Below are 15,827 nucleotides of genomic sequence, written 5' to 3'. Positions count from 1 at the left end.
CATTTTTAAGCCCTTTCTCCACCTTCCATATTGCTTATGTGCTTGTTATACCAGTAGATTGAGTACAATGGGCTAAAGAAGCCAGAAAACCTACCTCCTAACTTTCTGGAGAACTCTTTTAATAGTACTTTCTTAAATTAGACCATCCCACATATTTCAGAATTTAAAGTCTTTGCGCGTGTCAGATTCTGACACGTTGTTTAACGTGGGCTGATTAGCTGCAGTCACAGGTTAGCTAAAGTGTGTAAGCAAGTGGAAAGGTCTTTCTTCCCCAAACACCGATTCTAAAAGTTAAATGCAGCTTATTAGCTTAGCAAAATATCAAAGATGTCTTTTCATCCTTTAAAAGGAGGTTTGAATCCTTTTTACTTATCCTTAAATGCAGCTAAGATCATGTCTTAATTATTCCTTAGCCATATAAGTAAAAATACCAATTGAATGTTTAATCACAATCAACATAACTTTTTTTTTTTGTCTAATGGAGATTTACAAATATATCTTTCAGAATGAAGGAAAAAAAATAAGGTAACAAACCCCAGAAAAATTACATTTTTTTTCAGCTGAGGAATATATTGTAGGATCCCTCTCCACAACTCAGAAAGAATAGCCAGAAGGGGATAGGAAAAATTGTGGGAATTGTGAGCATAGACTGACTTCTCCAAGGAGTTAGAACAGGTCAGGACTTCTAGCTAAGGAAACTGAGTGGTGGCTTGAGAAAGGACTGATACTCTTGGCTTGGTGCTCTGTACCTCCCAAGGATTGCAGGTTTTTTACATTAACTACTAAAATACCTATTTCAGTTGCTGAGTTTGAGGAAAGCCAGATGGATAAAACCATAGATTTGTGAGTGATGCTTTTGGCCACAGATCAATGTGGTAACCAGGCACTGCCAAGCTAAAAGGCAGAAAAGCCTCTATCCTTGTGAATTTCTTTAAGAAAACTACTTGCAGTAATGTGCATTTATTATAGCACAGCTTTTTGGTGCAGAAGTGACACATTCTTTGTCTGGGGACTCCTGGGGTTTGGCATTTGCAGAACTCTGTCAGAAGAGCAAAGATGCAGCAATGTGTCATTGGGTTGAGCACTGAGTCACTCAATTCCATATCCCTCCAGATCTGCACTGAACAGATCACACTTCCCACTTCTCACCTGCTGAGGGATCTAGATCTGATTGATTATTCCTGTGCTGGTAAGGATGTCTGTCCCTTTGCTGTTACACCTCTGGTGTTGTTTGGAGCAGTGACACACATTTCCTTTCTCCTCTGGTGACACAGACAAGCTCATTGTCTCCCTGGCTCAGGCCATTAAGCTCCAGGTTCTTTTCAGAGCAGCTTCACAGGTAAGGACAGCACAGCCCTGCTTGTTTGTCTGCTTTCATAATTGTTCCTGAGTTTGATTTAAAATAAAACAATTTACCTCATTAGCTATTTTTTCCTGCTAACTGCATAGCCCTAAAAGAAAAAAAAAAAAAAGAAATCTCAGCTGTGTCCAAGCCAACCTTTGGGTCTCAACCTTTGGTTTGTCTGAGACAGGACAGAGTAAGCCTCCAGAATATTTACTTATTGAGCAAGTGCAAGATTTCATTGCTCTCCCAGGGCGGAGCAATACATATCCAGGAACCATCACTTTATTAACAAGAGTGACCTTGAAGCCTTAAAAGATAAAAACCAAAGTTTGAATACATACTCCATTCCCAGTCAGACCATCAAAACATGCTTGTTTTTCTATATAACTTTATGCATGATTGTTAAAAATCCACATTCTTGAGGATTTTGCCTCACTCCAAGCTCACTGTCTGTACCCAGAGTGAAGCACACTTTTGCTGTCTGGCCACTCAGAGCTAATGTATTTTTATCACAACACTGATTCCAAGGAACCTCCACTGCATTGGTGGTTGGGCTCACACAGAAACACACCCAGGCATAAAGAAGAGGGGAGGGAAAGGGCTGTATCCCTAAGCTGAGGGAAGGGACAGAGGGATGGACAACCCCCCATTGTTCTAGTTTCAGAGGAAGGCAACACACAAAGCTGATAATTACAAGAATTTAGAATGGCCATAACTAGAGAGAGTTTGTCTCTCCCCTCTGTGCCCTTGCTCTCTCAGTTCCACAATTCGTATGGGTTTGGGCCTTGTGGTTGATGAATTCCTGCTGTAAAAGCAAGCTGCTGTTTGTGCCATGGGAGGTTTCAGGCTTTCTCCTGTGCAGATTCTGCAGTGTCCAGTGCTAGGGCTCAGTGGATGTTGCTGACTTTCCCTTACACAAGCACTAGGCAAGACTCTGTCCTCTCTCCAGACATCTAGTTTTATAGTGATAACACTCTTTTTGAGGTTTCTGTCCTTTTAAACCCACTGGGGTTTCTCTCCTAAAACCACTGACGTTTCCCACCAATTCCACAGTTCCCGGGCCTGACTGGCAAACAGCAGATGGCGTGGTTGCCTCAGCACAGGAATCTAAAACCCACCCCCAAAGGGGAAGTGAATTCACCTGTAAGTGAACTTATGGGCTATGATTTGCATGTGGTGTCATTTACAAAAGACACAAACTATGTGCAGGTAAACAGGCATTTTTATAAAAGGAGAAGAAAGTATGTACATCATAGGGAACAAATGCAGACTGTACTGGAATAGCTATCTATGTATGTATTTAATTTATAAATTAAAATAGAAACCTCACTAAAACGTTGACACAAAGGAGTAAAGCTTCAACACAAGGCACGGGGAATTCATCAGATTCCACTTGGAATACAGTGGGATGACACTTTAAGTACCATGTCATGTTTAACATTACAACCATCCCCCAGCCAGAGATGTTTTTCATAACCTGTTTTTTTAGCCCACTTTTAGTTTTCAAAAAACCCATTCCCCAAACAAACTTCCTCCTAAAATCTCACGTATTTGTTCTCCTAATGTAGATAATTAATGTAAATATTGTACTAAGGTAAGGTATTTAAAACAGTAATACATAGCTCTGCATAGAAGTTTTTATCACAATATAAACCAGCACCTCTGATAAAATCAGCACTGGCTTCTTTATCTGATAAGTGGGTACTCGATGATTAAAGATAACATTCTCATATTTTACAAGACAGAAATGCTTTGAAGGTACTATATTTAAGCAACACTTTACTTTTACAAAACTCAGCTTTATTTACTACTGAGGAATGGATTCAGGGGGTTCTTTAAGTGTATCTCTGGTTTCCAGGACAGGGATGGTTTCACTGAAATCACTGTATTAATTAATGGACTCAGAAAATGTGTAACAAACTCAGCTTTTGTTCTGACAAAAATTCCTAATCTATTTTTCACTCATACAGATGGAAATAAATTACCTGAATTCCCTTTCCTTGTACATGTTGAGTGCTTAGTCCTTTAGTGTCTTTTTAATCTTATATCACACTGAGAAAAGATTTGCTTAAAAACCTAATAGTGGGAAAAATATTTATAAATAAACACCAAATAATTACAATATTTCAATTCTGTTATGATCAGCAGAACTCCTTATGGCACAGCTGTCTCTGTTTTTGTAAAATATTGCTAGGAATGGTCAACATGGAATTCAGAATTCCCAGGATTAAAAACCAAACAAATCAGCACTATTGTATTAACAAGAAAAAAGTGAAAAAGAAAAGTCAAATGCTCATTTTGGCTGAAGAAGCTCCTACTGAGATTGAAAAGCTTGTGGGAAAGAACATCCCTTTGTTCTCTTCATTCTAGCAATTACTTAGCATGGAACTTTGTGGAAGTCCAAAAAATTCCAAATAGCTAAACTATGTCAAAAGGAGTTGAAATAATGTTTTAGAAACAGCACAATGACAGTAAAAATTACTGGTAACACAAAAGTATACACAGCACATACATGAATCAATGTCAAATAACATTAGATATTCAATATACAGGCTGAAAAGCTCAGTGTGGAAAAAAAAAAGTGTACAAAATGTATTCAGATTTAAACATCTCAATCAGTGTCTGTAAGAGAAACATAGAAACAATGCCCTGTCAAGTCTACTCACAATTCATCACTTTGCTACAGCTACAATAAATATTCTACATCCTATGCCATCAAAGGGGGAAAAAATCTCTCTTGTAAAATACAAGGAAACCAGATATGTAAGGACACAGAGTTGCTTCATAAATCCTTCTCCTGCAGGTCCTTTGTGTTTGTCTGGTGGAGCAGATCTTGGACAGAAAGTATCTCAGTACCAAAGAATTTGGTGTCCAAGTGCCACCAAGATGAGAAATGGGAGCAGTGCCAATGACACAAGCATTCCAGGTGTGGGACAGGCCAGCAGGGCCGTGTTGCCTGTAGCTCTGAGGACTCTGAATGCCAAGGATAGATCAATGTGACTTTCTGGAGGAGTTGCCTGGATGGGGGACGGCAGAGCATCGAGAAAAACCCCACAGCCACTCACTGCAGCCACTGGTGATGGAAGTGTGGAGAGCCCATGACATGCACAGGCTGTCCCCATAAATCAGGAGCTGCCCTGCTCAGCCTCTGGAGCTCATTCTGCATCACTGAAGCCATGAGAATGGGGTGGGATCAGGACATCCTTCCCTGCACCACCAGGGGATAATCTCAGCCCTTTTGGGGTGGGGGTGAACACAACAATGAATGCTCTGCCTCACTTGGCCCGTCTTTGAACATAATGGTGAGTGAGAACAGGGAATAGCAGAGCCAAGGGAGTGGGAATGGCACAGGTCATCAATGAATGCTGAAGGATCAGGCTTGGAGAAGGAGCCTGCTTATGGTGGCTTGCACAGTTTTGCTGCTAAGTGTCTCCCTCTCCTTTTCACTGACATCACCCAGAAAAGGCTGTGGAATTCATGGAGCCAACACTCTCCCTTTGGAAGGCTCAAAGAAAGGGTGAAATTGCTCGGTCTGTGGCACTGCTGGTGGGGTGCAACATCAGGGAAAAAGCAAATCTTTGCAGGAGAGCAAAAGGGATGATTTACTGAAGCAACATGTTGAAACATTATTGTGAAAAAACAATGGAATTATCACAAAATGGAATTTCACACTCCCAGCAAACCCCCACTGGAGACAAGAGACTGACAAACAGCATACCATGGAAAGCAATAGTCTAAGTTGCACTCCACAAGCTCTACAACCAGTCCTCTCGTACCTGCCACTAAGCTTTTAAACAGCAGTTCAACAAACTCCTGTTTTGCAGGAAAAACAAAAGTTTAGCACGTTTTTCTTGAAAAAAACCCCAAACTGCAATATTCTAACTCCATTTAAAAAAGAACAAACAAAATCTTAAGAAAGCTACAAAACTACACTGCCCTTGCTGCCTTTTAAACAGTAAAAGCTTTACAGTAAACTCTAAAATAAATCACAAACTTCTACAACCTTAATTCATGTTTTGTCACCATGTTTTCATCAGACCAACATGTTTACCAAAGCAGGTAAGGAGGGAGGGAGGACAGCAGGAAGGGCAGATAACAACAGGGAGTGGAAAATGATCCAAACGTGACCAACAGAGATTTTCTGAAAACACAGAAAAAGCAGTTATTTTGTCTGGATCAAAGACATCTGGAAGATATAAGGACAAAAAGAGGGGAAGGGAAGGAAAAAACCCAAAGTGTAAAAGAAGGGGAGACCTTAATCCAGCAAAGCATTTGCACATAGGCTCAGGGTGAAGCACAGCCTAAAGCTAAGCTTAAGCCTGCATGTGCTGCTGGATTCAGAGAAGGGAAAACAACAGCAACAGACAATAATACTTGAGCAGGTACCCTCCAAGAACTTGCCATCTTCAAATAAACGTCTTCCTAATTTATTTTTTCAGCTCTTTCTAGCCAAGCCTGCTATTCCAGGCTGCAGAAGGTTTTGCTGAAGAGGACCCAACGACCCTTGCCGGACTTCACTGCTTTCAGACAGACCACCGAAGGTGGGAAGAGACCATTTCCAAGTGGCTGGTCCCTAACATAGCCCTTTGGATCTTTGTAAATGTAAATGAAGCATTGTGGAGGGAGCGTTTTTTCTGGGAGAGGTCACTGGCACCTGGTCCCTAGGTGTGGCCTGTGGGGATGTGTGTATCCCCACTAAAAACGCCTTTGCTGATAGAAAGCACCTTTTCACTACTGAACTCGGGGAGAAAAAAACACGACAGGAATGTCCTTAGGACATTTTGGGTGAGGAACTTCTACGCACTTATTCCAAAAGCCCATTAAAAATATACTAAAAGAAAACACAAGAACAGAATAGAGCAAACAAATTGCCCCAAGAATCATTAATAAAAAGTAAAAGCAACATTATCAAACTATATATATAATGGTTTTCATTAAAAAAGAAGGAAAAATGCACACCCTACCGCCTGCAGTTCTGGTCAGGTTCCCCCTCTACCCACCCCAAAAAATTAAAAATTAAAAAAAAATACAAATAAAATAAATTAATGTTTCCACCAGCCTGATTCCGAAGTGAAACAATTTCTTCCCCCACTACTCTATTTCCTGAACACCTCTATTATTAAAGTCAATTAAAAAAATTGCAATTCTTCAGATGAACCTGAAAGTAGAACTTTTCCCCCAGTCTTTGCAAACCTGGACTTTTTTTAACAGTAGACTTTCTGTGCGTTGGAGAGGAGATGGGTGTCAGGTACAGGTGTCCTTATCAGAAGATCAGAATGATTCTACTTGTGCTGACAAAGAGTGTTTGAATCTGGAATTGCTCAGGGTTAATGGCATCCCTTTGAGCTTGAAATCAGCACTTTCTCCCCAGCTGTAATGTGAATTACTTAGCACTTGGATCTGTCTAATGATGGAGATAGTATCATTCATTAGCTCTAATAACAATGGCCCTGGCTCACCCAAGTATTTCAATATGCAAATGGATCATTTAGGCCAGCAGGGAATCACTCCCTCAAAGTTAAAGATGTGGTTTAGTTCTTGGGCAAACGGCTTCCCAGTGCACTCAGGAAAGTAGAAAATGTTTTTTCATGGTCAAAAGATAGGTACCTATTTTAAATTTGGTTTTTTTTAAAATAAATTGCAAGAGCTGTGGTGGAAAGACACTTGAGCTTACATGCTAACCTTCAGCAGTGGGGGCCGAGTAAAGGATGCCAGGTTTGCATGGCAGCTGGCAGAAACTATCCAGGATTATATATTCTGCCCTTCAGGCTGGGAAACATCCTCTGAACCTCAGAACTTTGCCAAATCTTTATTTCCCTTTAGTGAACATATTAAAACATGTAACAGTGGAATTGAACCTTTGTGATCCTTCTTTTCCATCTGGATGTACATCTGTGGAGATGTACCCACAAAAGGGCCTTAATGGGCCAGCAGAAAACATTTCTGGAGGGCTCCAGACAAAGTATATCCAGAGGGTGCAGTGCAGACCAAAGCTCAAGTACAGGAAGCAAAGGAATTAGTGAAACCAGCCTTTTTCCATACTCCACTTTTTTTTCTTCTGAAAACATATTTCATGCCTTCAGAATCCAGTATGGTTTTAAAAAAAACCCAAACAAACCAATGTAATTTCCTTAAAATTAAATGGGAGAAAAAAAGTTTGTGATGAGAAGGTTAAAGACGGAATCATCAATGATACAGGTGGAAGTCTGTCACCTGGTAACCAGAAATGGTAACAAAAAGTGTTATCACATCCTCTCTGAGCAGCACTCTAGACTGAACACAGTCCTGGGGTTTCTCTGCTTTTCTAAAGAGACATCTTCAAGAAGGGTTTCTTCCTTGGATCAAAGGATCCTCTCCCACAAATATTGTCTATGTCTTGCACTCATTTATGTAGCTGCTGCTGGAAAACGAGCCTAATTCTTCATCTGAAGAGTCTGACCACAAGAGTAGAGTGAAGTGAAAATGACCAAAGAAAAAAAATATAAATGGTGCCATTCTCAACCCCTGCCACTGGCCTCTGGAAGAAAACAGAAAGCAAAGCAGAAAGTGCTGGCACGCCGAGCTCCTGCAGGCCCAGCATCTGGGCACACATTCCTGGTGCACTGCTGAGGAACTCTTCCCAAGCTCCAGGGAGGGAACTTGCAAAACATCTCCAGCAAATCTTCAGGAAGGTCCTCCTTCTCCTTTCCCTCTGCTGCCATTTCCCAAGCTTCTCCACCCTCAGACTCACTTTCTGGCTATCAGCCAAGGAGTTTGGCCCTTGAAGTGGCAACAGAAGGTTTCATGTGAAAACAGACAGGCAGAATTGACAGGAACACACAGCAACAGCAGCCTGGTTACAGGTTTTAGTAGGGACAGAGCCTGAAACAAATTGCCACACTCAGGGTGGTACAAGCCCAACTGCCCTGCTTGGGTTTCTTTTGACATGTAGGGAGCTTAGGTTTGGGAAGAGCTGCAGGTCAGTGCAGCATCACGACTTGAACCCTCTTGTCTACCCCCAGGGGCTGATGAGATTTTATCAGTATTGGGGCTGTGGAGCAGCAATCCAAAATGGTTATCTAGTACTTCAGGTAAGATCCCAGGCTATAATCCACCACAGCCACAGGGAACATTTATCACCATCTTTCCAACCCTTAAACGAGTGGGTACCCTGCACATTTTCCCTGTAGTAGGAAAATCTTTGCTGACCCAAGTCAGGTAGTATCAAGAGTTCTGGCAACTTCACTTCAAGCTCCCTTACACCTCAAGCAAGAGCTTTCTCACAAACAGAGCAGTCAAAAAACAGCCCAAGAAATAAAACAGATACAGCATCACCTTGAGAGTCCTTAACCTTTAGGAGCTGCGTCAGAACAAGGTGGTAGATGCACACTTGCTTTGCTCTTGGATCACATAAAAACAACCAACAACAATCCCATGTAGTGCAATCACAAAAAGCAGCTACACCAAAACCATGCTACACAGACCAAAGGGAACAGGGAGCATTGGCAACTTCTCCTAAGGATCTCTGTATTCTTAAGGATTAGCCAGGATTTGTAGAAGGGACTGAAGCATTCAGACACCCTACCTTCAAGATCAGAGCAGGAACTCACTGCTGCTGCTACAACCTTCCAAATCCTAAGCACAAGGAGTACACCTGGCTAGGACTTGGGTAACTGCTTTGACAGGTGTGCAATTAATACACAATTGGACCATTAGCTGTTCCAATTAGCTCAGCTTCACAGCTGCAAAGCCTTTTAACAGGGAGCTGGGGCTTATATTAACGACATGTATTACTGAGAAAACCAGAGATTAGAATCCCTCAGTGCTCTGTGGTTCATTTTCTTTCTGTGCTGTTTCAGCTCCAGCACACCAAGCATCTCATGAAAACATCATGCATGGAAACGTTTCATCCCAAGGACAATGTTGGCATGAGAACAAATGGTTGTAAATACAATGAATTAGTTTAGGTCGAAAGTTGCAAGGAGTTTCCTAACTGTGAGGGCACTGGAGTCGGAACAGCCTGCAGGGCAGGGAGGGAAAGGACACAGGGCAGTGGAAAACTCCCTGGTTTTCAGCTGAAATTCAAAACATTTCTGAAAGGGCGAGTGACACATGGATTGCAGCAGTCAGATGCTGGCCTGGGATCCTTGGGCAGTCCCCAGCAGACCTTTCCCTGTGCTCAAGGGAACTACATCCCTTACTCTGTCACTTTATTATGACGGTGCTAAAAGGCTGCTTGGAATCATCTGGAAAATTACCTGATAATAGTTTGTGAACAAATGAACAGTTGAGTATAGGGAGCATCATGGTGGTGACCCCTCCACTGGCACAGCTGTAGCCAGGAGGAGCCGAATTCCTGCTGGAGTGGCAGCATCATGCAAAGAGCAGGACTTGAGTGGATCAGTCTCACTAAAACATCAGCACTTGTGCTTCTCCTTTGGGATCATTAAACACTGGCAGCTTCCCCTGAGACTCCTGCACTGCCTTTGCCCCCTGTGTGAAGGGCCAAGGCAAGTGGATGTGTTTAAGGGAACAGATTTAGGCTCCCACTTTTCCCCTCATATCCTAAGGAAAGCACACTGTTATGCTCACTTCAGTCTGGTGGTGTTTTCCTCTCTGGGTAGTTTAGACTTGAGACATCAGCAAAGGTAGGTCAGGAAGGATAACTAAGATGTGCATATGCAAATGAAAATGACACACTAGCAAATTTGCATGCGACCTTTGGTTAACATTTTAAAAAGCCACGTGGATTGATTTTACAAACATTTGTTAGGATATCAAGATATGCTGTATTATGCTTAATTTTAAATAAGGCTTGACTTAAGCTGCTTGAAATCCTACAATTTAGAAAGGGATGAGAATTTCTTGCCAACCAGGGCTCCTGGTCGTGAGGGTTATTCCAGGTCATGGTGTCTCTGCACTCCCAGTGCACAGGGACTACCAGGAGGTTTTTCAGCAACACTTTAATTCATCACAACAGAAGTGTTAATATTTCACTTTAATAAAAAATACATAATATTCTGAAATATTCTTGAATGATCCAGCTTGAAAAATGAAAATGACCTTTAAATCTATACAGGGCAGTTCCTTTGGGCACTTTAAATGCAATAATTTATTAAGTTCCTATATTCATCATGTGTGCACAAGTATCATGTAAATATTACAGCTGTACTCCATGACAAAACAAGCGTAATGCAAACATAGAATCATACAGAGAACTGACAAATCGGGAAAAAGGGAGATCTAGTATTTTCTGTACAAAAAAATATGCCACTTTTTGATAATTTGTAAAAATGCATAACTTTTGGCATTTCAGAGAAGAACACCGTATAAAAATAAATATTCTATGTACAGTAACACACACAGGTCAGTCCAGGGTTAGAATCATCACTGCAAAAGAAAACATAAACAAGTGTTAGTGGCAGCTCACAGAGGGAAGGACACTGTTAGGGAATCTGGCTCAGGGCTCTCCAGGAGGAAAAGGAGCTGTGATGGATCTCAGCAGGGACCTTTCCATCTTTCCTGAAGGTGGGCCAGACCCTGGGGAGTGCAGGGAGTATCTGAGAGAACCCAGGTGGAAATCTCATCTTTGTGCAAGGATTCACTTTGGGGCAGGCAGCACAGAGGCCATAGGTACAGTTCTCTCCTTTGTAGCCCACAGAGCTGAACTGTGAGATTTAAATAAGGAGAAGTTTTGCCACTTTTCTGGGATACAGTCCTGGAAATCCCATCCATGCATCCACAGCTCTTCTGCCCTTAGCCAGATTCATGGAAAACATTAGCAGGACCCATGGCACTGCCAACTCAGCACAGCAACATTTCCAAATTACCTTATTCCAGCAGCCTTGAACTGGAAGGCCATCTTCTCCCTGTGAATAAGATGGATGAAACAGCAGTTTAGGACACAGAAAGGAGCACAGAGATGGAGAAAGGAAGGCATGGGTTAACTGTTACTGCAACAAACAGTTTGAACCTGGGCTGGAGGAATAGTCTGAGAGATATTCCTCATCCTTCAGCTGACCCAGACTTCTGGCTGGCACAACCAGTGCAGCCTGAAGCAGGGGCTGGGGTGAAGAGGGGAAATGCCTGCAGGCTGTGCAAGGGACTTATGTACCCAAGAACCACCCTCCCCTAAAGAAGAAAGGAGTCTATCCAGGCTTCCTTGAAGGAAGAAGAGAAGGAACCCAGGAGGTCCAACTCAGCCAGAAAAACAGGAAAGTGAGAGGTGGCTGCTCTGTGTCCTCAGGCTTGGCTCTGTAACACTGAGCTTTAAAGCCAATCCCAGAGTCAGCACTAACCTGAGACCCTGAGGAGGATCTAGAAAAAAAAAATCTCCATTTCCTTTTTGCCCTGTCTGTCAAAGGGTTTGCTTTGTCATGTGAGACACTACCCAGTTATCCCCTCTTGCCTCTGGGGAGATTTTCCCTGCTCCAGGGAAATTAGGGCAGCCCCTCTGCTGGTTCAGTGTGTCTCAGCTGACTCCCTGAAAAGGGACTTTGGCTTCAAAACCATCAGTGGGATTTCTGTGGAAATCCCCTGGCACTTCTGCACCCATGATGTCGTGGGCTCCATGGCTGGGAAATGCTTTTGTAGATTACTGCCATCATTTCAACTCTGTGCAGCCCTCTTTGATGGGCCAGATATGACACCAGTGCTAAGGTGCTCTGGAGCAGCAGATAAAGTCAGGTGTAAGGAAATACATGTCTGACATGAGAAGTCAAATTCTTGTGCTGGGTGCACGTGGCAGATTCATGTTCTATCACTACTCCTCAGGAAATCCCAAAAAAATACAAACAGAAAAGCAAATGCACAGTAATATACTGAGAAATGAAATATTTACTGGATATGCACTTCCAGGGGGCTGATGTACTGAACATTACCATGATATTATAACAATATTGCTTTTCAAATTCATTTTTTGGTCTCCTCGTGCTGTTTCCTCCCCTTCCCCCAACTACGTGGAAATAGAAAATTACAATTTATTTACTGGGTAAATTGTGGTGCTCCCATTGGTACACTGGTGGTGATAGGAATGGCTGGTACAGTGCATGGCAGGAGGAGATGGGAAGTTAGGTGTATGAAGGAATGGGAGGCCAGGGAGTCACAGCTCAGGGATCAGAGGAAGACCAGGGTCACAAGGAAGTGTTTGTTGCGGGCAAATGTGCCGAGAATGGGAACATGACGTGCTTGTTAGTACCAAGGATCTCCTTCCACATATCTCAGATGTGCCAAGAGTTAGTTCACAGCCTCCTTAAGCTACACACATGGATGTGTCAGCTGGATGCCAAGCTTTTAACCTAGTTGGATCAAAAACCATGCTTATTCACGTTCTCAAGCTAGCTTGCATGCCAGAACACCATGAATAAAAAAATAATAGCATCCATATCTCATCAGATTTTCTGGCAAGTTTCCCTTAATGAAAATAGGTATGAAAAGAAGTGTGAGTTCTAATATGGCCATGTGGGGTGGATCCTCACTGGGAGCAGTGATAAAAGCAGAAATGTCACCTGCCAGGGCACTGGTGGAATCCTTGCCCCTGTGAAATTAAGTGCCTTACTCAGCCAGAAGTGACTCCACAGAAACCTGGCTGTGATCACTGGGACACAAAACACATGGCTCTGTGGTCTTCCTCCTTTGAGCACTGTTCTGGGCAGGGATGGTTTCACCTGGGAGACTGGCAGAAGTTTCTATTACGGAGAATTTACAGAGCAGCAAGAGAGACTTTGAGTGGTCACTGTCCCAAAGAGGCAATGGCAGCACCCAAAGGAGGGAACACTGGAAGGAAAATTATGCCAGCTCTTCACAAAGCTCAAATAACAAAGGCTTTTAATGGCAATTTCATGGCCTTTTTTTTTTTTTCCCTCTAGAAACTAGGAAAACCTTTTAAACTAAATGTGGCTTTTTGCTTTGGGAAACATTTTCCCAGCTAGTTGAACTAACAATATCCCATCCCTTGCAGATGGCCCCAAACTTCCTTAATGGAAAGACCATCCTCAAGCAAACCTTGTTATGCCAAACAGGGCTGGATGGGCAGGGGAGTAGAAGTTACTTTGTATTATGGAGATGCTGAGACTCTCCCAGAGAGCAAAAATGTCACCTGAATGTTGCATCTCCAGAAAACTCAGAGAAAATGAATAAATTGGTGACCTTTATTGGGATACTAAGAAATCAGCTGGGGTTAAGTGTGTCTGAATACTTTAGTCTTACAACAGTTAGGCCAGATCAGGCACTAATACAATAATCATTTTATCACTTGAGTAAGATGGATATTGGGAAACAGGCAATCCTAAATTCTGGATGCCATCCTAAGTTTTCTGGATGCCATCGGAACAATTTGGACTTTTGGGGAGAGTCATAAATAGGAATGATCCAGCAGGGAGGTTAAGTGTCCTCATTAATATGTTTCACATGGGCTTACCAATGGGATAACTATTATCTTCAGTCATCTTCATGTATGGGGTGACTGAGGTCATACAGAACCATGTCAGGCTGTACTCAACACACACAAGCAAGTAAAAACTGAGTTAATGAAGGACACAGGCACTGCAGCTCCTTGTGAGGAAGCCCAGCCAGTGTAGAGCTGGGTCTGCATACACTGGTTTACTGGAAATTATCAAAGGGAAGGTAAAGGAGGAAGTGAAGCAGTTGTAAATAAAACCACATTCCAACTCTATTTTTCCTCATGCCACAAAGTACTGCTGACAGCTGCTGGGAATCAGAATGAAGGGAAGGGCCTGGTTGTGACAGCAGCAACCAGAGGGAGTCTGGAGACAGGTAAGGAAGGAACTGCCAGTGTTTCCAGAGCATGCAGCTGTTTGGGACAATGAGTAAACAGCACCAAGAGGCAAAAAGCAAACGAGCATGCAGGAAAGGGAAGGTACACCATACCAATGGGCATGGGGCATCCAGGCCGTCCAGCCCAGGTAACCCCGGCTCACCCTTCTCGCCTTTAAAACCTCGGAGACCCTGTTCATGAAATCAACCACTATCGTTATTTCAGTCAGTGCCAGCCAGCTCCACGTCCCAGGAGGAGAGGCTGAGTGCCTGCTGGGACTGACACAGGGCACTCAGCTGCACACCCAGCACAGAGCCCTGTCTGCACACTCAGCTGTGTCTGCAGCAGCAGCAGTTTCTGTCATCTAGGAGCCAGGAGATGCTTCTCTGAGAGGATGGGAATGGTATTTCCTCCATTCCAAAATCAGCCATTCCTCCAACCCTCACTGAGAAACCCAGCAGCTGGATTTCTACAAGAATGATCCCCAAGTACTCCTGGAATTTGTGGCACTGCTAGCAGATTTCTGGCAGTGTTTGCTGCAGCATATGAATTTAGATAAAAATGTACCCATATTCCTGTATTTATTCACTCATCTAGACTTATGGCCAATCTGTTTTGACAGAAACACATCCCATTTAGGATAAATGAGACTTGTTTTCCCTCTGGGTAGTGCAGCTCAAGTGCCCTGTGTGCTCTCAGGCCATCACATCAGCTGGCTGTTATTCCAAGGCAAGGAACCAGCATTGCAGTTTTGCTGTCAGGTAGCTTTGATCCCATGGAGCATCTCCAGAGAAGAGCTGGAACCAGCAGCAAAGGAGACAGGGCTCTATCCACAGTGGAGAAAGCCCTGAGCTCCCAGCACATGGCACACCCCATGTACCCAAACCTTTGTCTGGAAGAGGAAGGAACATAACCATGGTCACTCAGCAGCCTGATCTCTCAGAGGATCAGTTGGTCCCACAGGCTGTGGTGGGAACCCAGCTGGGCTTATCTGAATGTTGTACTTTTGCAAGACCATTATTCATGTTATTATTTCCTTCTGTCTTCCCCATCAACACATCTTAAAACAATACATTTGATGAAACAGGACATACCAACGGACAGGGTGCATCTAATCCAGGTGCTCCTTGGTCTCCCTTATCCCCTTTAGACCCTCTAGAGCCTTTCTTGCCCCTCTCCCCCTGTAAATAATAGTTTAGTCCAAGAAAAAAAGAATACACAAAAGCTTTAGGATCATCAATTTCAAACAAATGTCAGCGATAGTTTAAGAAAGGATAAACATTTAGGAAACATTTTCAAATCAATCTCCCTCTGAGATGTGAAGATCAATGCTTGGAGCTGCTGGGCTGTGGCTGAGCTGCATAAACACTGTGGCTGTGGCTGCAGTCCCACATGGACAGGGCTCAGCACCAAAGGGATCCTCACACCACTTCTCAGGGCTTCCCACACATCAGAGAGGGCACCCTGGAGACCTGGCTGAGCCCAGGCACACAGGATGGGAAACAACCCCTCTGGCCAGCACTGTGCCTCCTTATCTCCATCTCCAGCTGGCTGGGAAGGTCCCTCCTGCACTGGGATGCTTTATTTATCCCTCTGAATTCCCATTCTTACAGAAAGTCTCACTCAGGGAATGAAGGAAGTGCTCAGCTCTGAGTCTGCACAGTCTGGCTGTCCTTGGGATGCTCTGAGTAGTGCCCTCCCAAAAAACCTGTAAGAGCAGGGAGCAGT

General features: G+C 43.2%; 1 protein-coding gene across 8 annotated transcripts in view; it reads right to left on the bottom strand.

Annotated features, from left to right (window-relative positions):
• Positions 1-7,129: 7,129 nt before the first annotated feature.
• COL13A1 (collagen type XIII alpha 1 chain) overlaps positions 7,130-15,827 on the bottom strand; it is a 61,913-nt gene continuing 53,215 nt past the window's right edge. For all 8 annotated transcript variants that reach the window (XM_050976086.1, XM_050976088.1, XM_050976091.1 and 5 more), the window contains 3 exons: positions 15,194-15,280; positions 11,155-11,193; positions 7,130-10,714 (listed from right to left, as the gene is read on the bottom strand). In XM_050976086.1, coding sequence (XP_050832043.1) covers positions 10,712-10,714; positions 11,155-11,193; positions 15,194-15,280 — 129 coding nt within the window. In that variant the 3' untranslated portion in view covers positions 7,130-10,711. The remainder of the gene's footprint in view (positions 10,715-11,154; positions 11,194-15,193; positions 15,281-15,827) is intronic.

The sequence above is a fragment of the Serinus canaria genome, chromosome 6 (genome assembly GCF_022539315.1).
Source record: "Serinus canaria isolate serCan28SL12 chromosome 6, serCan2020, whole genome shotgun sequence".
NCBI classification, from domain to species: domain Eukaryota; kingdom Metazoa; phylum Chordata; class Aves; order Passeriformes; family Fringillidae; genus Serinus; species Serinus canaria.
The sequence above is the reverse complement of the archived record's forward strand: the minus strand, read 5'-3'. Positions and strand labels throughout refer to the sequence as shown.